The sequence below is a fragment of the Lonchura striata genome, chromosome 6 (assembly GCF_050655825.1).
Source record: "Lonchura striata isolate lonStrDom1 chromosome 6, ASM5065582v1, whole genome shotgun sequence".
Classification (NCBI taxonomy): Eukaryota; Metazoa; Chordata; class Aves; order Passeriformes; family Estrildidae; genus Lonchura; species Lonchura striata.
This window is the reverse complement of record NC_140708.1, coordinates 26,915,264-26,937,714: the sequence shown is the minus strand read 5'-3', so window position 1 is coordinate 26,937,714 and position 22,451 is coordinate 26,915,264. Positions and strand designations below refer to the sequence as shown.

General features: G+C 52.8%; 2 protein-coding genes across 13 annotated transcripts in view; one reads left to right on the top strand and one right to left on the bottom strand.

Moving 5' to 3' along the window:
* Nucleotides 1-138: 138 nt before the first annotated feature.
* On the top strand, nucleotides 139-20,443 carry ABCC2 (ATP binding cassette subfamily C member 2). 6 transcript variants are annotated; one of them, XM_021536444.4, is made up of 33 exons: nucleotides 139-960; nucleotides 1,013-2,924; nucleotides 3,450-3,623; nucleotides 4,065-4,187; nucleotides 5,220-5,354; nucleotides 5,746-5,868; nucleotides 6,197-6,252; nucleotides 6,437-6,668; nucleotides 7,273-7,460; nucleotides 7,991-8,168; nucleotides 8,651-8,905; nucleotides 9,389-9,454; nucleotides 9,916-10,053; nucleotides 10,362-10,508; nucleotides 10,770-10,858; nucleotides 10,948-11,010; nucleotides 11,214-11,340; nucleotides 11,507-11,683; nucleotides 11,789-11,956; nucleotides 12,250-12,436; nucleotides 13,295-13,427; nucleotides 13,858-13,951; nucleotides 14,195-14,414; nucleotides 14,882-15,036; nucleotides 16,261-16,416; nucleotides 16,519-16,718; nucleotides 17,354-17,480; nucleotides 17,882-17,983; nucleotides 18,082-18,225; nucleotides 18,473-18,631; nucleotides 18,870-19,036; nucleotides 19,378-19,572; nucleotides 19,966-20,443. In XM_021536444.4, exons 2-33 carry the CDS (start codon nucleotides 2,883-2,885, stop codon nucleotides 20,093-20,095), a joined length of 4,650 nt encoding a protein of 1,549 aa, XP_021392119.3. In that variant the 5' UTR covers nucleotides 139-960; nucleotides 1,013-2,882; the 3' UTR covers nucleotides 20,096-20,443. The 6 variants fall into 6 exon arrangements, with proteins under 6 accessions (XP_021392119.3, XP_085438725.1, XP_085438726.1 ...); XM_085582599.1 differs by having other exon boundaries at nucleotides 16,261-16,718; XM_085582600.1 differs by having other exon boundaries at nucleotides 19,378-20,108.
* DNMBP (dynamin binding protein) overlaps nucleotides 20,444-22,451 on the bottom strand; it is a 35,436-nt gene continuing 33,428 nt past the window's right edge. For all 7 annotated transcript variants that reach the window (XM_085582607.1, XM_085582603.1, XM_085582608.1 and 4 more), the window contains one exon: nucleotides 20,444-22,439. In XM_085582607.1, the coding sequence (XP_085438733.1) occupies nucleotides 22,254-22,439 (186 nt within the window). In that variant the 3' untranslated portion in view covers nucleotides 20,444-22,253. The remainder of the gene's footprint in view (nucleotides 22,440-22,451) is intronic.

Sequence of the window (22,451 nt, the reverse complement as noted above, 5' to 3'; positions counted from 1 at the left end):
TTGCAGAGTTTATGTTTTCAGGTAAGACCATGACCCCTGTTGCATAGCCTGAATTAGGACCCTGCTGTGCCAGAGAATACAATCACATCCAAGATGCCAGGGTGGGAAACACCATAGCCACAGCTGGGAAACAAGGCCTGCTGTGGTCAGCCAGTAGCATAGGTGGGGATTAGCACTGCAGCAGCTGTAAGTAGTGAGAAGCACCTGACTGATTAGATGAGGAAGCTGTGAACCATCCTGGGCTCTGTGTCCTCAGTGCTTGAGGTGGAGATGGTATATGAGATTTCTTGGGAGGACAGTCTGCTTTTTCTAAAGGAGTTTCCAGGTCCTTTTCCCACCATAAAGCATAAACTGCTTGTTTTCCAGACTCTTGGGTCATTGCTGCCTAGTCAGCCTCAGATACAGTTAGTCTGTAAAATACCCAGTGAAAGATTTAAATGGTGACAGAGGGAGCATTAGAAGAGTAGAGACCTAGAAGTAAAGCACCTTCATCCTTGCTGCCTGCTCTTCTGTAAAAGATCACAAAGCTGAAGAGAATCCCTCTGACAGACAAGATGTTGGATCTCAGGAGGCAAATGCAGGGTACAGATTTCACTTCCCATCTTGGCAATAGCTTACAGCTTGTGAGGATGTATGGAAAAAATGTGATACTTGACAAGGTGGCAGCACCTTTGTCACATTAAATAGAGTTATGTTATTGAAAACTTATCATCAAGACGATGTATTTTTAGTTTAAAGGGTACATCCACTTTTTCACATGGATCCATCAGAGGTGTTGGTGTCTCCCAAAACACCTTGGGAACTTAAGTTCTTAACAGAGGAGCTGGGAAGGGAGTGACTGCATAGTGCTGGTGTCAGAGCCTGCTTCAGCACTGACAGATGTGCAGGCTGTAGGAAGAATCCAAACTTGGAAAGAATGATTAAATTCATGATTATGGTCAATATAGAGAGTTCATAAAAGTTCATGGTCATGATTATGGTACTGGTAGCTCAATTATCATGGGGCTACCAGTATCATAATCATGATAAGGTGAGAATATTCTGCTGACCCCGCTGCCTCAGGTTTTCGAACATGGGGTAAGAACATGACAAGGCAGAGAAACTCTTCAGAGAATATATGAGCAGTGAAGGCTGGAGGAATTTGGTTGATTGCCTGGCAGAGACTTCTGGGTCAGACTCTGTGTGAGACAGGCTTGAATCAGTGCCTAGTTTTGAAAAGCTGCAACATGCTGTACAACAGATGGATAAAGACAGGGGAGCACGGGGAAACTGGCATTGCTGGCCAGAGAGGTGCTACATAGATTACTTTGACCTGCTGTGGTCCCAGTGAATGTTTTCTGGGTATATTAGTATATTATTCTGGGAGGAAGAGTTATGGAAGGAGCTGAAGGACAGTAAAGCTTTGTGGTTTTTAGGAGCAGCATGCTCCAGCTGTGAGGGTAGACAAGGTGGGTTATGATTGCTTTGAACATCGAAGAGTGGAATCCCGTGCTGAGGGCAACGCTTCAAGTTTGAGTGAGAGACCAGAGCCAGGGGTGAGGATGAGCTGTGACCTGTACTAAAAACTGAGACAAGCAATGGGATGGGGCATTATGTAGGAAGGTGTCATAAACAAGTGGCCCCCTTAGGAGCAGTGCTCCAAGTGGTTTTGAGCAAGGCCAGAGGACACCTATGCCACTGTCAGAAAGAAGAATCGCATCAGCAGTCCAGATAGAGAAGGGCTGAGTGAGTGCTCCATTCACTTCTTACTCATTGCATCTGTTTACAGCTCTCATGAGCAGGGTATTGGTTCTGGCCCAGAGGACGTAGCACTAGGGATAGTTTTATTTACAAAACCATATGGACTTAATCAGACAAATTGCTAATAATTAACCACTGAGTTGGACATTGAGCCTTTCTTTGGTTTTGATGATTCCTGAGGAATTACTCATTGTGTCACCCTTGACTTCTGAGTTATCTTCTAACTCCGTTACAAGAGACAACACAATTGTTGCAGTCACCCTACTGTTCCTCAAGAGCACACCTGTTAAAGCAAATTCAGTTCCAGCCTTAGTAGCACTGTCACCACATGTCCCTGTCACACCTAGGCCTTTCTAAGCAACAAGGGTTCAGTGGCAATCAGTCTCCTTGGGAATCATCCTCTTTCTGTCTCACATGTTGGGGTTACCTTAGAATAAAGATCCAAAGTCTCTTTTATGATTTTATGGTCAGCCAACTGCTGTAACACACATACAACATGGAAATGTGAAAAAGAAAGAAGCAAAAGAATGAATTTGGAAAATCTTCGGGATCTGCAGGCTGGAAATCAGCAAAAGGAATCTGGATCCTGAGGACTCAGACCAGTGCAGCATGTGGTCAGTTCAGGTGCCAGACACTGCAGATTCCCAAGCCTGGGGCACTGCTGGTGTCACAGTCCCCCTTGCCAGGCAGCACCAGCCACTGTGGGACCAGCCTTTGCTGGACGTTTTGTTGGAATTCAGCAGGCTTCTCACCGGAGAGGTCTGTTGCATCCAAGTAATGTCTTTAGCAGGTCCAGACGAGTTTGTGTCTGTCGGTGTGCACTGATCAAGGCTATGGTTTCTGAGCAATGGCTGTGGTGTCCTGCAGTGACTGTGACTTCCCTGTATCTCTCCTTTGGTCTCTTTCTTGGGTCTTCCTCTCCTCCCTTCTGAGCCTGTGCAGCTTCCCAAGCCCTTTTGATCACTGCTTTGGTTTGTAGGGTTGTGCAATAGCACACAGTTAATAAATAACTGTGGGTCATCAGAGCTTTTTGTCCCAAGACCGCTTGAGGGTGTGGGGGGACTTTTGTCCCAAGCGTCTGCCCAGGTGTCTCAGTTGGGCAGAGCGAGAGGAAGGTGCTGCCGTTTCTTCTCCCCTGAGCGATGTCAGCAGCCCTGGAGAAGTTCTGCGGCTCCGTCTTCTGGGTGAGTGACTGCATCATCCCCACTGCCTGTTCTCAGTGTGGGACCCCCTGTGTGGGGAGAGCAGCGGATTCCAGGGCTCACAGCCTGTCCTGCCAGTGAGACTCAAGTGCCAGTGGTCGGCAGAGGTTCTGGGGTTTATCCAGGAGTGCTGTGCACTGCCTGCACAGTGCTCACCAGTGAGCCAGTGACACCTCTCTGACTGAGCTCTGTCCTGTTTTAGCCTTCCTGGGAACGCAGGACAGCCTGTATGGACTTTTGGAGAATTATTTGGCTTCAGCTGCTTCTGCTGGCTTGGCTCCACCAAGGGCTGGTCATTTCACATTCAGGCAGAGAGATGGGGATGGGAGTATCGCTTGGACCTTGGCTGAGTGCTGAAATGCCCAGCCAGGAGGGTGGGTGTTGAAGGGTGGATGCAATGTGGTGGAGCTGGGTGGGCAGAACCTATAGGAGTGTTTGCTTCTGTCCTGTGTGCCAAGTCAGTCAAGCCATCACAAGTGACTTGGTGTTCTGTCCTTGCTGCCCCAGAATGATTCCTACCTCGCTCGTCCGGATGCCGACCTGCCTGTGTGCTTCCAGCAGACTGTGCTGGTCTGGATCCCCCTTGGCTTCTTCTGGATTTTGGCCCCATGGCAGCTCCTGCCCATGTGCAAATCCAGAGCCAAGAAATCCTCTGTGACCAAACTCTACATCATCAAACAGGTAGAGTGGAGCTGAAGGGGCACAGATGACAGGCTGGAGCAGCCTGAGGTGTTGGTAGTATGAGTGGAAAGACTCTGTGCAACAGGCAGGTGTGGGAAGGAGAGATGAGAAATGCGGGAGGGAAGGAGCAATGGAATAGGGAACTATCCGGGACAGAAATGTAAAGGGGAGTCGAGCAGGAGGCATATCTGGGACAGAGAGCATAACAGGGAGGGATGCACTGGGAGGGAGGGCAGAGTGTGTATTGGGGCCTCTCATCTTCTGGCCTGCTGTCTCCCAAACTGAAAATAATGGCAGTGCTCCTGTGGAGCTGTGGCACATTCACAGGGTTGAAAGCTGTCCCAGGCCACGTCTGGCTTGAAGAGGGTGTATTTTATGCTGAACTCTGTTGTCTCTCTTGGTTCCCAGTGTCCCCAATGGGCTGGCCCTCTCTCCCCACAGGTGCTGGCTGCTCTGCTGGTGCTGACGGCAGTGGCGGAGCTGGCCCTGGCATTCGTAGACGCCGAGCAGGGTGCTGTGCCAGCTGTGCAGTACACAAACCCCAGCCTGTACATCGCCACCTGGGTAAGGCTCAGCCAGGAGCGTGCTGTGTGTCACCAGGGACAGGGTGAGACTGCAGCACCGAGCACAACGAGGCTTTCCTAGCACAGAGGTCAGAGGGGCAAGGCTAGCCTGGAAATTGGATAGGCCTAGTCCCAAACTCGTGCGGGTGGTGCACGAGGGTGATATGTTGAGGGCAGATACCTGGCTGTACAGTGCTCACTGCTGTTTTCCTTAAAACTGGGATGATTCTATGCCTGCAAGTGTAGCTGAGCTCTCTGATAGAACCTTACTTGGAAAAGTATGCTTTTCACAGGACTGATTTTGCAATGTGAGCACCAGACCATGGCTTGCTGCTCTGATGTCTCACAGCTTCCTTTACATTGCTGCTCAGTTTTGGGCAGAGAGCCAGGAAGTACCATGGGGTGCCTAGGCAGAGGAGAAAGCTGGCTAAAGAGGATCTAGTGGCTATTAGCTTGGTGGAATATGTGCATGGGTGTTACAGACATCTTGTGTGAGACATGGAGTATTCTAACAGTCTTTTAAAATTCTAACAAATGCTCAGGAGCATTTGTTAAATTTGTTATAAGCAAAACAAGACCTTCATTTGCTTTCCTTATTATTTTGCGATGTCATTTAATTTCACATGCAGAGTCCATGTGAAATGATAAGGCAAGCGGAGTCCCCAGAGAGGCTGCACTGCTGGAATGTGATCTGGGTTCAGTTTCAGGTCTGCAGGCAAGGTGCTGGAGACAGGGTGTGACCCCTTACGGCTTGACATGTCTGAGAATTTGGAGTGAAAACAGCTAGAAAGAGTAGTAGTGCCCTGCTGTAATGTCACAGTACATTCAAGCTTGATCTTACGTCCTCCTGAAATAAACCTTTGTCCTATATAATTAATTCTGAAGCTCATGAAGGGTTGGTGGTGTGTTCAGGGTATTTAAGGCAGTGAATCCCAGCAGATCATGTGTGCTGGCATCCCAGGACACATGCTCCAAAGGGCACTTTTAGAGCCAGACCTAGGCCTGCCTCTCTGACCGATTTTCCTTCCCCCAGATGATGGTGCTGCTGGTGCAGGATGCACGGCGCTTCTGCTTGCGCAGAGACTCGGGGGTGCTCTTCTGCTTCTGGATACTGACCCTTCTCTGTGGGATTCTGCCTTTCCAGTCGCTCGTCCGGAAAGCCCTGCAGGTTGGGTTTGACAGGAAGCTCTGCACTCCCCCAGGGTCTTCCTCTGTTCTCAAAGAAAGCTTCTTCATACTCTTCTCTTGACCAGAGAGAAGAGTATCACTGGGTGTATCTGTGGTATCCCTGGGGTTCTAGCTGCCCTGGGGACCTTAGGGAACCAGAAAAGACCTGAGAAGGAACTGCTGTTAGGATTCATCCTGTTTCTTGGGGACTAAATACGTATGGGAGGAGGTCAGGGAGAAGCAGGGAGAGGTGGCAAAGGGAAGCTGATCCATGACTCAGAGTGAGTTTTACACTGCTCTATTGGGCTCAGCTAGGGGATGGATCTTGTCTCTGAGTACCAGGGGCCTTGACACAATCCCCAGCAATAACCCTGGGCTTTCCATTTCTGCAGGAACCAATCTCTGACCTGCCACGGTTTATCCTTTTCTTCATCTCCTACGGGCTCCAGCTACTGCTCTTCCTTGTCTCAGGCTTCTCAGATATTGCCCCAGAAACAAAGGAAATCGGGAAGAAGGTGTGAGAACTACGTGGGACTGGGTTTGGGGCACCACATCCTGAGCATTGTGTGGGGCAGGGCAGGCTCTGTGCAGGCTCCAGGCTCCTTAGGAAGATCTGAAGATTCAGCACAGGGCTCAGCAAGAGCTGGAGCCTGCAGCATGGGGCATCTGCATGTGTGTCCGGGGGGGCTGCTGCTGGCTCTGAGCTGAGGTTTCTGGTGCTGGAGCTGGCATGGTTTGAAACTTATGAGGCTCCTTAATGGCTGGGAGTGCTAAAACAGCTTTTGTCAAAACCATCCCCCAGCATAAACAATGTCTCAGTACCCCCTTTGCTTTGTACCACAGAACCCAGAGGTGACAGCCTCCTTCCTGAGCTCCGTCACCTTTCAGTGGTACAGCAGGTGAGCAGGGCTCTGAGGGAGGTTGGGCTGGCAAAATGCAGGGGTGCCTCAGGGGAACTGCAGCACAGGCTGGGACAGGCACCACATTGGGTGCAGCCTGAGCCCAGGGCCAGGATGGTGTGAAGGCTCTGCATTTGCAGCAAGGAGTTTCCAACAAGTATCTTTGGATTTCTCTGTCCCACAGCATGGTTTTCAAGGGCTATCGCAAGCCTTTGGAGATAGAGGATGTCTGGGAATTGAAAGATGAAGACAAGACAAAGGCTCTTTACACTGCTTTTGAGAAGAACATGAAGACTGCGATGCAGAAGGCCAGAGCAGAACTGGAGAAATGGAAACGCAAGAAGAGACGCCAGGAAGGTGACCCCGACCATGGGAGCAGCATGAGCAAGGCCCAGAGCCAAGACATCCTGGTGCTGGTAAATCCATTCCTACTCTTGGCCTTGTATGAGGCTGAGACATCCAGGTGCAGCCTCAGGGAGTAGGGTCACCTCACCTCCCTGCAGCCATCTTCTGGGTTTTCCCTTCTTTGATCCTGCAGGACCATGGTCTGGGTCATGGGTCTTCCTTTCATGTCCTTGGCAGATCCCCATATTTTGAGAGACCAAGAAAGTCTCCATATTTCTGCCTTACATAAATACAGGAACCACCGCAAATCTGCCAGTACAAGCAGTTCCCTTATGTCTATCCAGCTCGGGTATTTTCCAGCAATGAGTTCAGAGGGAGCATCATTCCGTGACCACCCCTGGCCTCAGGTTCTTCACGATTTTTGCCTTATTTTTTGCCCGAGAGGTTTGGGCTGGTTTGGGTTTTAACAATTGTCTTTACAAAAGAGAAGGTGGTAGTCCTGGGTGTGTATGACATAAGCAGAGATCAGTGAAAGGGAATGTGACAGGAGCTGAAGCTAAGGCTTTGTTCAGGATACCTGATCTGGGATGAGTGAGGAACTGCCCTGAAGCATCCTTCCAGATGCTGGATGCCTGCACAACCAGCTCCCTCACTTCTGTGTGGGCTTTCCTCTAGGAGGAGAGGCAGCCAAAGAAGAAGAAGAAGAAGAAGGGAGACAATGAGGACTCAGGCCCTCCCAAGGATTACCCCAAGGGCTGGTTGATGAAAACCCTGGTCAAGACCTTCCAGCAGAATCTCCTGTTAGCAGTGGCATTCAAGGTGGTGCATGATGCCCTTGTGTTTGTCAGCCCCCAGCTGCTGAAGTGAGTCCTTTCTCTCTGTCTCTGTCCTGACTGTGCACCGAGCCCCACCACTTCCCAGTGTGTGCACTGTATCCAGCCTCACCATCTCCATGTGTGTCTCTGCCAGCCACAGACCCTGGGGACCTTTTGTGCCCTCACCAAAAATGGGAGAATGTGTTGGAGTACAGTTTAACAAAGCACTGATCTGAGCTGGCTGCCAGCTCCCTTGCATCCTGTTATGCAGCTCTGCTCCCTCTGTGGAGACAGTCCTGGCTTTTCTTTGGGGCACTCCAAGAGTCAGTGCAGCTCAGCCCAGCAGGGCCTCTGTTTTGCAGAGCAGCACGTCTCTGTGGTGTGGATGATCTTCCATTAGTGACCCTCTGCCGTGTCTGTGGCAGAACAGGGTTCCCAGCTTGCTGGCCATCGAGCCAGCTCTGGGCAGGGTTTTGCTTGCTGCTCTTGTGAGGAGGCTCCCCCTGCATTCACTTGGAGCATCCTGCTTGGGTCTGTCTCAGTAGGGTGTGTGTCTCATGAGCTTGTTTCCCTGCCAGGCTGCTGATTGCCTTTGTGTCAGATGAGGATTCCTTTGCCTGGCAAGGCTATTTGTATGCCATCCTGCTCTTCCTGGCAGCAGTGATCCAGTCCCTCTGCCTGCAGCAGCACTTCAGCTTGTGCTTCCAGCTTGGCATAAATGTGCGAGCCAGTCTCATCGCTGCCATCTACAAGAAGGTCTGTATGGTCCTGTCATCATCCCTGTTGGCTTTCTCCAAGCTGGGCTGTGGAGAAAATCATCCACCTGCCCCATCAACCTGAGGTGTGTGCACTTTGCTCCTCAGAAGGCACAGGGAGAGCTTGGGGGACACCCACCCAGTACTGAGGGCACTGTGAGCCCTAGTTCTGCTTGGGATCTGGGTGCTGCAGCCATGTGTTTGACAGCTACCAGGGGCTGAGGAGGTTTCTCTTCAGAGCAGTGCAACACCTAGGGCAGGTACCACTAGGCTTCCTGCCCAGGGGTGCTTTTCATTGCACCCAGCACCCAGTGGCTCCAGGTGTGCAGGCAGTGAGGAGAGCACTGGTGCCCAGTACAGAGGCACCAGGAGCAAACCCAGAAGTGGTTTCAGCCTGGTCTGCTAATTCCCTGCTCCGAGCCATGCTGCTGGCAGCAGGGCTGCTCCTGACTGGCTTGTGCTGGCTGTGCTTTCTCTTCCCAGTCGCTCACCATGTCCGGAGCCACCCGCAAGGAGTCCACGGTGGGAGAGACTGTGAATCTAATGTCAGCTGATGCCCAGAGGTTCATGGACTTGGCCAACTTCATTCACCAGCTGTGGTCATCCCCCCTGCAAATTATCCTGTCCATTGTCTTCCTCTGGGGAGAGCTGGGCCCCTCTGTCTTGGCTGGCATTGCAACCTTGGTGCTGCTCCTCCCCATAAATGCGTTCCTGGTTGCCAAGGCCAAAACCATTCAGGTCAGTGATGGGTGCAATATCCTTCCTGGTCTCCCACATCCAACCCCACTGTTGCTCCTCTCCCTCATCTTCCATACTCCCTACCCTTTGCTTTTATGCTCTGGATCTTTCCCAGCCTAGGAAGTTGATCTCACTTGGGCTGGGGGTGCCTCTAGCCCGAGCCAGAGGTGATCAGCTGCCCTGGGCAGGAGATAGGTGAGATCTGTTCTACCATCACAGCTGAACTTGAACCAGACTGGGCACAGCCTTGAGGGCTAAATATGAGATATTGCCAACCGTAAGATAAAGCTTTAGCTTCTACCTGACAGCAGGGTGGTGTTTTTGCCCAACTTGTCCAGAGACACAGGGAGCGAAGGCTCAGCTTTGTGGGATGACTTCTCTGGGCTGTGGAGCCCATCCTTCCCTTCCCTGTGGCAGCCCAGATGCATTTCCAAGGGTGAGCTGCTGTCTGTATCAGGTGATGACAGGCTCTTTTGTTTGTAGGAGAGGAACATGAAGAACAAGGACGAGCGCATGAAAATAATGACTGAAATCCTCAATGGAATCAAGGTGGGCAGTGGAGACTCTCCAGGCAGCTGCTGCACCCCTCTTCTTGGTGCACTGTACCTGGAGGCAGCACACCTCTATAACCCTACAGCACCAGTGTTAGTTTAGCTTGGGGGCCCTGTGTCTGGCCCTCAGCAATTCTCTTGGCTGCCTCATCTTTTGAAAACTTGGCTGGGGAGGAGCTCTGGATAGTTGGATTAAGACTTGGGAGCCAAGAGAGGGTTTTCTGGATGGCTGTGGTAGTGGCATGGTGGCAGAGGAGCTGGCAATGACCTGTAAGCTGAGACTGAGGGAATGGAAGTGCAGTGGGGAAGTGCTGTAAGCAGGACAGGAGAGGAGGAGATGCAGTGGCCAAAAAGACTTCTGAGCAAGACACGTGATGGAGGTGCTGGCCACCGGTGAGCTGAGTGTGGAGGTGGGCATTCCTGTGAGACCAGCATCTGCTCACCCTGCTCATCCTGCAGATCCTGAAGCTTTTTGCCTGGGAGCCCTCCTTTGAGAAGCGAGTGAATGAGATCCGGGCACATGAGCTCAAGAATTTGGTGAACTTCAGTTACCTGCAGTCAGTCTCTGTCTTTGTGTTCACATGTGCTCCTTTCCTGGTGAGTGACAACAGCCCTGGGGAGGGGGCTACCTTCCTCTGAGCTGGGGCTGGGCTGTGTCCAAGGGGATGGGAAATTTTTGGAACCTCAGCTGGAGTGTTTCTGCAGCAGGAAGGGGCTGGCTGGCGGATATAGTTTATGGCTCTGATTGCTGGCAGGAGAGCTGTGGTGGAAAGGGGTCCCATGGGGGAGGTGAAATGCATCCCAAAGGAGAACAGAAGCAGGAAGGGAACAGGTCCCTGGGGCAGTGTGAGGTCTGGGCTGCACACAAACACACTGATGGTGGCTTTCCCTTACATCTGTCCTAGGTCTCCTTGGCAAGCTTTGCTGTCTACGTGCTTGTGGATGAGAACAACATCTTGGATGCACAGAAGGCCTTTACTGCCATCTCCCTTTTCAATGTGCTGCGCTTCCCCATGGCCACGCTGCCCATGGTCATCTCCTTCCTGGTGCAGGTCAGGCCTCACACAGGGCAGGGGGTGTAGGGACATCCTCTGTCCAAACCAGCAGCTGGGGCTCAGGTGTGTGATGGATCCCCAGGGGTCAGTGCACAGGACTCTGCTGGCAGTGGGGCAGGACAGGACTCACATGCATAACACAGGTTTGGGGCCCAGAGGTTGGGTGGAGACTGTGATGTGATGCTCTGTTTATGGGGCTCCTGCCAGCCTGCCCAGCTGTGCCCCCGTGCCATCCTCATCCTCTTTCTACCATGGCAGGCCAATGTGTCGACTGCAAGGCTGGAGCGCTACCTGAGTGGAGAAGACCTGGATACCTCAGCTATCCACCACAACCCCATTGCAGGCAGGTGAACCTCCAGATTACTCCCTGTGGGCCTCAGGCTGGCCCAGCCCTGGGCTTTCCCCTCTCTGAGGGACATGTGTCTCTGGCAGGCAGTGCTGTGCGTTTCTCAGAGGCCACCTTTGCCTGGGAGCAGGACGGCAATGCTGCCATAAGAGAGTGAGTGCTCTGCTCCACATCAGGGCAGAGGGCTGGGGAAGGGGAGGCTTTCTATGTTATTAGCTGGGGAGGGCAATCACCTCCACAGTGCTACACAGCTACACAGGCATGAGTGTCCCAGAGACACTGCCCTGTCCACACAGGAACTGATGGGTGACTGATGAGGAAGCAGTGCTGCTTCCTCAGCCCTCATGTCTTTGCAGTGTCACCCTGGACATCATGCCTGGGAGCCTGGTGGCTGTGGTGGGGGCTGTGGGCTCAGGCAAATCTTCGTTGGTGTCAGCCATGCTCGGCGAGATGGAGAATATCAAGGGACACATCAACATCCAGGTGAGAGGAGCCAGCTGGTGCACAGGGCTTTGGGGCTGCCTGGGAGCTCAGCGGGGAAGTAGAGCAGGACTGTCCCAGGGTGGTGGCTCAGGGACCAGGAGGCTGCAGGAGGTGTCAGTGCTCAGGCTGATCTCTGACAGGTAGCTGTTCTTGTCTCTCCTTCCAGGGCTCCCTGGCCTATGTCCCCCAGCAGGCCTGGATCCAGAATGCCACACTGAAAGACAACATCATTTTTGGGTCAGAACTGGATGAAGCCAGGTATCAGCAGGTCCTCAAGGCCTGCGCTCTCCTTCCAGACCTGGAATTGCTGCCTGCAGGTGACCAGACAGAGATTGGAGAGAAGGTATCAGCCCTGGGCACTATGGGTTTCCCATAGCACCTGCAGCAGAGGTCAGAGCTGTTGCCTGTGCCAGCCCCATGTCCAGGGAGGTCCTTCCCTTCCCTCCAGGGAATCAACCTGAGCGGGGGCCAGAAGCAGCGGGTCAGCCTGGCCCGGGCGGTGTACAGCAACGCAGACATCTACATCCTGGATGATCCGCTGTCTGCCGTGGACGCCCACGTGGGCAAGTACCTCTTTGAGCACGTGCTGGGGCCAAAAGGGCTGCTGCAAAAGAAGGTGAGCACCCATACCCTCCACCCACCACCCAGCCAGGCAGGAGTGGCACTGGCATGGTGTTAACCATCCAAGGAAGGATGCTCTCCTGGGACAGGGAGGAATCCTGCAGCTTTCACATGGGGCTGCAGCACGCAGGAGAGGCCTCAAGAGTCCCCAGAGGGGTACCCTGTGTCCTCATAGCCAGGCATTGCTAAGCAGACAAGTCCCCAAGTGGGAGATGGAGAGCCTGCAGGCCCATGGCTGGGGATGAGGGGTGCTCTGATGATCACTACCCTGCAACCCCTTTGTTGCAGACACGGATCTTGGTGACGCACAGTATCAGTTTCCTGCCCCAGGTCGATAACATTGTGGTGCTGGCAGCAGGAGCAGTGTCTGAGCATGGCTCCTACAGCACCCTGCTTGCAAACAAGGGGGCCTTTTCCCAGTTCCTGAACTTGTATGGAAATCAGGAGGAGGATGTTTCAGAGGAAAATACTGCAGGTACTGGGAACACAGTGGGGCTGTGGCAGTTAGAGTGCCTGTGCATATATCCTGGGGATATGAAGGCCTGATGTGTCAGCCTGACCTGGCCCTATCCAGCCCAGCCCTATCCAGTGGTGGCTGCTGTGAATCCTTCTCAGCTTCTGGCAATCAGCAGCACAATAACTTCCTGAGTAAGATTTCCATTCAGGCATTATGTTGAACATTCAGCACTGGATATGTTTAACTTTTTTACTCCCTTTTTAGTTTATTTATTATGGGTCCCAAAATCTTATGTGGCGACAGGCTCCATGTTTTTGTGATGCTGGGGTCAGAAAGATCCTTTGGTTTGTTCTAAACATTCCACTGGATTATATTTCATCTTTATCATGTCCTGCAGTGCTATGAGGAGGAGTGGTGTCAGGTCAGGTGAGTGTTTACCCTGTCAGAGCTCAGCGCAGTTGTCCAGCTGCAGCCTGGCTATTCCCAGTATGTCTTCACAGGGCCCACCTCCACCTGCTCAAGGAGATGCTTCTGAGCTGGAGTGATATGACCTACCAGATCTTGCACTACTAAACTAGCACAAATCTCTGCTTTAAGTCTGGCCAGTGGTGCTGGGATAAGTCAGCAGGAGGGATTGCCTCCGTGCAGGCCTTTAGCTCTATGTCCCCTATCAGTTCTCCCTCCAGCACAATGTATTTCTTCCTCCTCCTGCTGTGCTGGTCTTGCAGCAAGGTTGGAGAGAGTGTAATACGTGGTGGTAGGACACAACCTAGGCCTAGGGTACAGCACAGAGCTGAGTGCAGCAGAGGTGTGGTGTATGGGATCTGCTCCTTCCTCAGTGCCTGACCCTACCTTCCCTCATCCCTGTGCTTGTAGCTGTTGCTTTAGCTGGAGATGAAGAGGAGGCTGATGAAGCTGTTGATCCTTGCACGGAGGAGCACACTGAAGATGTGGTGACTATGACCCTGAAGCGAGAGGCCAGCATCCGTCGGAGCAAATTGAGTCGCAGGTGGGCCATGACCTGAGCTCCCAGCTCTTTCCTCTGCCACATGCACTGCTCCCTCAGAGACAGGGATCTGGGGGGAGGGGGGGGCTTCCCAGGGAGTTCCAGCTGGGAGCCTCCCTGCCTGCTCCTACCACGAGCTGCTCTGAGTCAGGAACATCTGATTTTGCCTTTACTCACACTAGTGTGCCACGGCCTTACTCTGCAATCTTCCCTGAAACTTGAGCTGATGGCTAGTTCTGCTTTTGGGAATGAGACTTTAATTTTATGGCTGTACATGCATAGTGCTTCCACAAGGCTCACTCAAAGCTGCCCCAGTTAGGAGATTATTTTCCAGAGGAATCCACCACCACCAGTGCAGCATGGGGATGGACCCCCAGGAGATTAGGACCAATCCAACAGCCTGTGACTAATGGTACTCATCACCTCCCTGCAGCCTTAGTAAAAAGAGCACCAGTTTCCAGGAGGAGCCACCAAAGAAGCTGAAAGGACAGCAACTGATCGAGAAAGAAGCTGTGGAAACCGGCAGGGTGAGGAGGATGGAGGGGTGGAGGGATGAAGCACTGTGCTGCCCTGGCTAAGTGCTGCCAGACCTTGACTGTGGCTCAGAGAAGCTGGTGTGGGCTTCCGCAGCCAAGAGACACGAAGGAGACAGAGCTGCCTGGGACTGGTGGGTGGGGTGGTGGAGGGGAGCACTGTGGGCTGCAAGGTGGAGTCCCAAAGCTGTGTTGGGTGTCACTGCCCACAGGCTGATGGGCTCAATTGGTCCACAGGTGAAGTTCTCCATGTACCTGCGGTACCTGCGTGCTGTTGGCTTGTGCTTTACCTTCTGGATTGTCATGGGCTACGTTGGACAATACGCTGCCTACGTGGGGAGCAACCTGTGGCTCAGCGACTGGACTGACGATTCGGTGCGCTATCAGAACCAGACCTATCCCACACAGCAGCGGGACCTGCGGATCGGTGTCTTTGGGGCACTGGGGGTGTCACAAGGTGAGTGTGGGAGGAGAGCAGTTCCCACTCACCTCATTTGTGTGGTCCAGGAGGGATATGACTTGCAAGGCCTGCAGCCAGCAGTGTGCTAAGGAGCAGGGGACACAGCATTTTGTTAATTTGCCTGCTGCTGCCTTCCTTCCAGCTCCTGGCTGAATTGTGGACACACGCCAGTCTGAAAGCAGCATAAATTGTCCCATGTCTGTGTTGCCCCCTCTGTTTGAGATAAATTTCCTTAATCAGATTAGACATAGTGCTAGGGCCCAAGGCTTTCCAATAGGGTTTGTGTTCCTCCCCTGTGCTGGGGCGCAGTTGCTGGGGCCTCCCAAGAAGGTGGGATGCAGGATTATCCCAGTGTCTCGCTGCAGAGCTGCTGGCTTGGGGCTGCTTGGTGTGTCCATCAAGCCAAGGGTTCCTCGGGCCAGTGTCACCCATGAGCTGGTGACAGCCCCGTGCTCTCCTTGCAGCTCTCTTCCTGCTCTTTGCAACCATGCTGTCTGCCCAGGGCACCGTGCGAGCCTCCCGTGTCATGCACCAGCAGCTGCTCAGCAACATCCTGCGCGCGCCCATGAGCTTCTTCGACACCACCCCCATCGGCCGCATCGTCAATAGGTTTGCCAAGGTACGAGAACAGCCCCAACACGCAGAAGGTGTTTGATCCACCACGTCTGCAGAGCTTTGGGTAGTGGCATAACCCTGCTCTGTTGAGCACTGCACAGCTGAGCCCAGGAAAGGGCCAGGAAGGGACCAGGAGAACATGGATGCAAGGCTGACCGTGAGCCAAACCACATCCTGGGCTCTATTAGAAAGACAGTGTGGCAATCACAGGAAGTTGTTACCTCCTCTGCTCAGTGCTGAGGAGCTTACACCTGGATACTGTGTCCTGTTGGGAGTCACCTGGGTAAGAAGGATGTGGAGAAACAGAAGAGGGTTCATAGTAGATGACTAAGAGAGGTAAGAGCCTAGGGCTCATGTCCCACAATGAGAAGTCCTTCTGGTTATAGACTTCTAGTAAAATCTACAATCTTTTCTATCTAAGTGAAGGTCAAGAACAAAGAGAAAATGAGAAAGGAGGGAGAATACAAACAGGTAACCTCAAGTGTGATGCTTCTCCACTTCTTCCTTTGGTACCATCTCTTGATTTTTTGAAATTAAATTTCTTCTTAAAATTAAGCCTATGGGCCTGGGTTTACTCTGAGTTAAGGGAGTATGTGATGCCCAGCTAGGAGATGGATGAGGACCAGCTGGAGACATGGGTGCACCTGCATGGAACTGGAGTTTGCCCTGTCCCTCTTTTTGCATCAATTACTGGTCCTGCATCCTAGGGCCTGATGAAAATGCAATTCTTAAAGCTGGTCTGTGTAGTGGGAATAATTATAGGAAGTTTCTGTCACAGCATACGTCGCAGTTGAGATGGCCACAATACACAAAGCATCACCATACAATTTCAGAAAGCTTTAAGCATTCACTCAAACAGAGTAATACCATATCAGAAGGCTTCAGGTGTCTGCCCATACAGTGTAACATCATGTCACTTCAGAAGGCTGCAAGCACCTGATGGTCTTGTTCTTTAGCCCAACCTTTTATACCCTTCATCTTACATGTTTTACACCTGTGTGTCCTCTTTACCCTTTTGTGATTGGTCAGTGAACTTCAGCACTCCATGTCTCATTACCTTCAATGCTGTTCACCATAACACCAATTCAGGATGATCTGATATTTTTACAAGTGTCTGGCACTGTGTTACCACAGGAGTGTGTAGGAACCCTGTATGTATGAGGCCTTTGGGCTTCTCCTTCTCTCTGGGGCCACTGACTGCTTCTCTATACTTTCTTATATGCTCCAGGACATCTTCACAGTAGATGAGACCATTCCCATGTCCTTCCGCAGCTGGATCTCCTGTTTTATGGCCATCATTAGCACACTGATTGTGATCTGCCTGGCCACTCCATTCTTCACTGTTGTTATCATTCCCTTGAGCATCTTCTACTATTTTGTGCTGGTGCGTAACTGGGCCCCGAGTGAAGCTTTTGCCCTGCTGAGAGCAGTCTCTTGGTGGCTGCTGGGCTTTGTGTTGGTAACCAGTCTGTGTCACTTGTTTCAGCGCTTCTACGTCTCCACGTCACGCCAGCTACGGCGTCTGGACTCTGTCACCAGGTCTCCCATCTACTCCCACTTTGGTGAGACTGTGTCAGGCCTTTCTGTGATCCGGGCATATGGACACCAAGAACGGTTCCTGAAGCAAAATGAGATCACCATGGACATAAATCAGAAAAGTGTTTATTCCTGGATAGTATCAAATAGGTGAGTTTTACCACTTATACCACAGCATAGCTTGCAGCATTTCTGCCCAGGGCTGCTGGGTCCTGAGGGAAGTCCCTGGATCCTGCATTTCTCCCTCTTGATTTCAGCATTGAGGGTCTGCATAGGTACTGGGGCAGTTTAGGATAGGGGCACCATCTGTGGCAATGGGACACTTTAGGGTGATTTTGAAAGCCAAAGTATGCTCCCCTACAAAGCGTCCAGAGGATGGGCAGGGTGAGCTGTGCAGTCAAGGGCTGAGATGCTTTTGGTGAGTTCTGCCAACAGGTGATCCTCCAGGCCCAGCAGGAGGCAATGTGGGCACTTTCTGGTTTTGAATCTTACTGCTAAATTATTTCGGTGTGTGAGGGTTAAATGTCTGGGGCTCTTCTGATACATGGCATTACTGGCACAGGAGGTTATGTGTGAGACATGGACTGACATAAATGAACCTGCTTGCAGAATTGGCCACAAATGACCTGCTGTGTACATGCACCAATGTGTGCCACGTGCACAGCACTGGGCTCGTGGCTAGGTGTGAGGGATGTTTGTGCTATAACTGGTGGGCTGTGTGCTGGGCACAGGCAGATGCCTTCCTGCCTCTCTCACTGCCCTTCAGCTGTCCTCTCCTGGTGCAGGTGGCTGGCCATCCGCCTGGAGTTCGTTGGGAGCCTGGTGGTCTTCTTCTCTGCACTTCTGGCAGTGATTGCTAAGGGCACTTTGGAGGGCGGCATCGTGGGTCTTTCTGTCTCCTCTGCTCTCAATGTGAGTCACTGGAAGCATTTTCTCATACTGGGACAGGGCTGTCTCTGGGATCTCTGGGCTGGTGGCAGGATGCTGCTCTGCCACCAGTTCTGATCCATGGAAATGGAATTATCTGGGGTGTCCCATCACCTGGGGAGTGGTTATAGAACGAGGGAAGCACATACTCATCCCAGTGTGAGTGGGATACTTGCTGCCGTGGGGAGGAATATGGCCCTGCTGTGGATCAGAGATACTGCAGCAAAGTTTTTGAAGGGTTGTGGGGAGGTGGGCTGTGTCTCAGCAGTGAAGCATTAGGGGCCAGGCCAGGTATGCTTGTGCTCAGGATGATTCCCTGGGCTGAGGTGGGAGGTGGTTGTTCCTGGGTGCCACTGAGCTCTGCACCCTCTGATTCTGCTGTGCAGGTGACCCAGACATTGAACTGGCTGGTGCGGACATCTTCGGAGCTGGAGACCAACATCGTGGCTGTGGAGCGGGTTCATGAGTACATGACAGTGAAGAACGAGGTGAGGAATCCAGGCTCTGGGCAAACACCTGCTGCACAGCTTGGTGCTAGTCAGCATTGCTGAGTGAACTCCACTAATGCTCCTGTGTCCTCCCCCAGGCTCCATGGGTGACAAAAAAGCGTCCACCACATGGCTGGCCCAGCAGAGGCGAGATCCAGTTTGTTGACTACAAAGTTCGCTACCGACCTGAACTGGACCTGGTTCTTCAGGGGATCACCTGTAACATTGGGAGCACTGAGAAGGTGCCTCTGCCCTCACTATGCTCTTTACAGAGATTCTGTTAAAGTTGTTCTTCTACTTGGCTTCAGTCCGTGTGCTGGGGTGGGAAGGTGATGGGATGTGGCTCCTGGGGACTTGAGCTGCAGAAAAGGAAACAAAGCAGACAGTCTGGGTGATGGTCAGGGCAGGAAGGCCCACCAGACCAAGATGGAGAGCATCTGCCCTGTTTTCTATAGCCCTGTCGTCTGGTCTAAAAAGCCGCTTCCACAGGTTGGGGTTGTGGGCCGGACTGGGGCTGGAAAATCCTCCCTCACCAACTGCCTGTTCCGGGTGCTGGAGGCGGCTGGAGGGAAGATCATCATCGATGACGTAGACATAGCAACAATTGGCCTCCACGACCTGCGCAAGAGCCTCACCATCATCCCCCAGGTGAGCTGATCCCCACCTTTCCACATCCCTCTGCTGCATGGCCCCTGCAGGCACTGCATGGCCTCAGTGTGTCCCTGGGTGCTGTGGACGTGCCAAAGGCCTGTGAGCAGGCTGTCACCACATCCCTTGCCAGCTGCAGGCAATGGTGTGAGCAGAATGTGGCCGCACTCGGAGGCCAGGAGCCATTTCCCCTGCTGCATGGCTGTGGGGGGGCTGAACACGGTGCTGTCCCTGGCAGGACCCTGTGCTCTTCACTGGAACCTTGCGGATGAACCTGGACCCCTTTGATCAGTACTCAGATGAGGAGGTCTGGAAGGCCTTGGAGCTGGCTCACCTGAAGACATTTGTGCAAGGCCTTCCCGAGAGGCTGCTGCACCTTGTGAGCGAGGCAGGGGAGAACTTGAGGTGAGCAGAGGAGCAGATGCAGGCTCAGCTCCCCTCCCTTATCTAGATCCCTGGAATTGCAGCCTCCAGCAAAGTGGCTGGAGGGATGATGCACAGAAGCTTCTGGGAAGTGAAGACAGAAGAAAATGGCTGAGGAGTCAGGGCTTTTAGGGAGCTAGCGTGAGCCAACCCTTCTGTGGTGGCCCAGAGCATTATATGCTGAGGGATGAGGTGCTCAGGGTGCAGATGGTCAGCGGGGAAAGGCCAGGGACAATGCTGGGGTCAGAGCAGCGAGAGGCAGCAGGCTTGCAGAAGGTCCAGTAGTGTCGGTCTAGTAACTCATGCTCTTCATTTCATCCCAGTGTTGGGCAGAGGCAGCTGGTATGCCTGGCCCGGGCCCTTCTCCGCAAAGCCAAGATCCTCATCCTGGATGAAGCAACAGCAGCCGTAGATCTGGAAACTGATCATTTAATCCAGACAACAATCCGGAGTGCGTTTGCTGACTGCACTGTCCTCACTATTGCCCATCGCCTCCACACAATCATGGACAGCAACAGGTACCATGGGACAGTACTGCAGGGCAAATGGAATGGGGGTCTGAACTCCTGGCATGGGGTGAGAGGTGGACAGCAGTGGAAGCAAGAATGCGGCCAGAGGGGCAGGGGTGGATGCAGAGCCTGGGGCAGTAATATGCAGTGAAGAGAACAGAAGGATAGTAGGAATGCCCATGCAGAAGTGCTGCCTTTGTTGGAGAAACATTTTTTGGGATCCTTCTTTACAGCAACACACCCTAGAAACATTTGCTGTTGACACCTTATGTATGTGACCCATAGCACAGGGAGGAGGGCTGTGCCCTCACCACTGCTGAGAGGAGAACACAAAGTGGCTTAGGAGTGAGGGTTGGTGGGCTGTCAGATCCTGGGAGCTGAGGCCTCATTCCCTTCTGCCAGGGTGATGGTGCTGCATGCTGGGCAGATTGTGGAATTCGACAGCCCCGAGCAGCTGCTCATGAAGCAAGGAATCTTCTCCGCGATGGCAAAGGACGCCGGCATCACCGCTGCAGAAAGCACCGCCCTGTAAGGCGGAGTGCTGCAGGGGCAGGCGTGTAGGACAGCTCCTCCTGCTGCCACTCACCCAGCGGGCGCTGCTGTCTCCCACAGCCAGGCTGCCCGGCAATTGGCCTCTCTGCAGCCAAGAGCATGGCTTCTCTTGCTGCCCAGAGACAGAGCATCTGGACTTGAGCGAGCTGTTAGCCTTACTACCACATCCTGCCTGCTGTGCACACAAGGCTGTGGAGCTGCATCATTTATTCCAGGACAGCAGGGAAAAGCTAGCTGCCAGGCAGGGAGATCATGACCTCCAGTGGGGGTGATCTTAATTTTTGTACTTCACCATGCAAGGTGAATATACCTTAGAGATGTTTTAGCATTATGGAATGAAATTTACAGTTTAATCAAAGAAAGAATGTTATAATTTATTTACTTTTTGTAACAGTTTGTAGTCTTCCACCAACAAAGCTGATGTCAAGGCATATAAGTAAGCCTTGGTTTAGCTTTAAACCTGGTGAGTGCTTGGGTGGGGAGAGCTGCCAACAGAGGTTACACAGAGCTGGGCAGTCTAAATTTGGGGCCGCACCTCTACTCCTGCAAGAACACTGCTCTGTAGCAAAACTAGGGCTGCCTGCCTGCCTTCCCTATGGCTACTGCTCCCTCTCCCTGAGGTTATCACAACCACTTGTGGAGCAGATTTTGGGCTGTGGTTCCAGACTGCAAACCTGATGGTGGCAGCAACAAGCTGGAGAACAGCAGGCACATATCTGTGTACAGCCATGCACACACAAAGTATGATGATTCTTGTTAACAAACCCTTGACTCTTTGTTCTTGGGCCAGATCTCCTCATGCAGGGAGCAGGTGCCCACTTAGAGTAGGGCAATCATTCACCCCACCAGCCCCTACTGCCCTGGAGCCTCAGAGTCACGTAACACACAGCTAGGGGAAGAGTGCAGTTCAACCACTTCATCTTAAAGAAGGTTCCTGTGTTTCCTCAGGCCTGAGTTTCAGCTGGCACAAACACCAAGGCACAAGAATGCTGGACCATCAAAATGGAAATGTTGTTCCTGGCCCTGTAGGCTCTGCATGAAGGCTGCAGCACCTGCCAGCCACTCCTCCCAGGTCTCCCAATACTTGCAAAGGCACCTTCTATACCCAAGGGCAAATCTTTATTTGCAGAGCAGCAGTACAGGGGATACAAACACTGCCCCATGAAGGGAACCTCTCCCCTTCAGGACACGGCAGCAGCCATATCACACACCAACCCAGAAAAAGGCACCACAGCCCTCCCAGGGATGATGGTCCTGCCACTCCAGAGTGTCAGCACCCTCCCCAATGCCGTGCAGGAAAGCATGGGTGAGGCAATTCTGGTCAGACCCCAAAAAACAGGTTGGAGGACAGCTTGTGCTTTGGCTTCTCCCCTGCCCCAGCCCAGAGCAACCAGGTGCAAAGATGGGTCCTGGGCACAGCCAATACTGCTCTGACAAGGGTATGGTGTTCTGGGCTTCTGGCTCACCTGAAAGATGAGAACCTGATGGTTGCTGGTAGCAGACCTTGGAAAGGCCAAGCCCCTGGCAGATCAAGCACAGGGAGAAGGCACCTGCTCGGGGCTTTTTTCAGGGTTTCAGAGGCCATACCCATACCAGGCCTGGAGCTCAACTACTCCCAGCAAACCTCAGAGCTGCTTCCCTAGGCAGTGTGTGAATGTCCCACCCCAAGTCCTGCAGAGGCAGGCAAGACCAGGCTCCTGCTGCACAGGGAGCATATTCACAGAGTCTGGGGTGCTTTTAATACTACTCGACTAAAGACAATCTCCAGAAACTCAGCATTAGCCTTCCACAATTTAAATCTACAGCAGCTCCTCAGTCTGAGTCAAGCCCTACCCTTCTGGGCAAGTGACAGCCCAAAGCTGTGCTCCCCTGCTCCTGGCTGGACACAGGAGGCTCAAACACACCTTAGAGGTGAACTCACCCCTGCCCTCACACAAGCTGCCTGCTCCTGCCTACCTGGCCAGCCCACCCTTCTTTCTCCCCTAAAGGGGCGATGGCAGCCAGTGTTTGGGGCCCAGGAGCTGTGAGAGGCATAGCCTTAAGGGTGAGCAGTGGGGGCTGCAGGGCTGGCCAGCCTCCCCCAGACCCTAGCAGTCCCAGCAGGAACAAGGCATGGGCTGCAGGCTCTGTCTGCTGCCTCACGTGTACTCTGTCTTCCTGATGTAACTTGAGGGCACATAGCCCTGCTTCCCGTGGGCCTCGGCCAGCCACCACTCCTGATTGCCTGTGATGTCCTCAAACTGCAGGATCCTGAGTCTCTGGTTAGCTGACACGCTCAGCTCATTGGTGTTCCGGCCTTTGAAGGTGTAGAGAGCGTAGTAGACCTGCCAGACAAG

Coding starts and splice junctions, on each gene's coding strand:
- ABCC2 (XM_085582598.1), top strand. CDS start 2,883: ATGTCAGCAGCCCTGGAGAAGTTCTGCGGCTCCGTCTTCTGG. Junction 10,509..10,769: donor TCATCTCCTTCCTGGTGCAG/GTCAGGCCTCAC, acceptor CTACCATGGCAG/GCCAATGTGTCGACTGCAAG. Junction 18,632..18,869: donor GCCTCACCATCATCCCCCAG/GTGAGCTGATCC, acceptor TGTCCCTGGCAG/GACCCTGTGCTCTTCACTGG.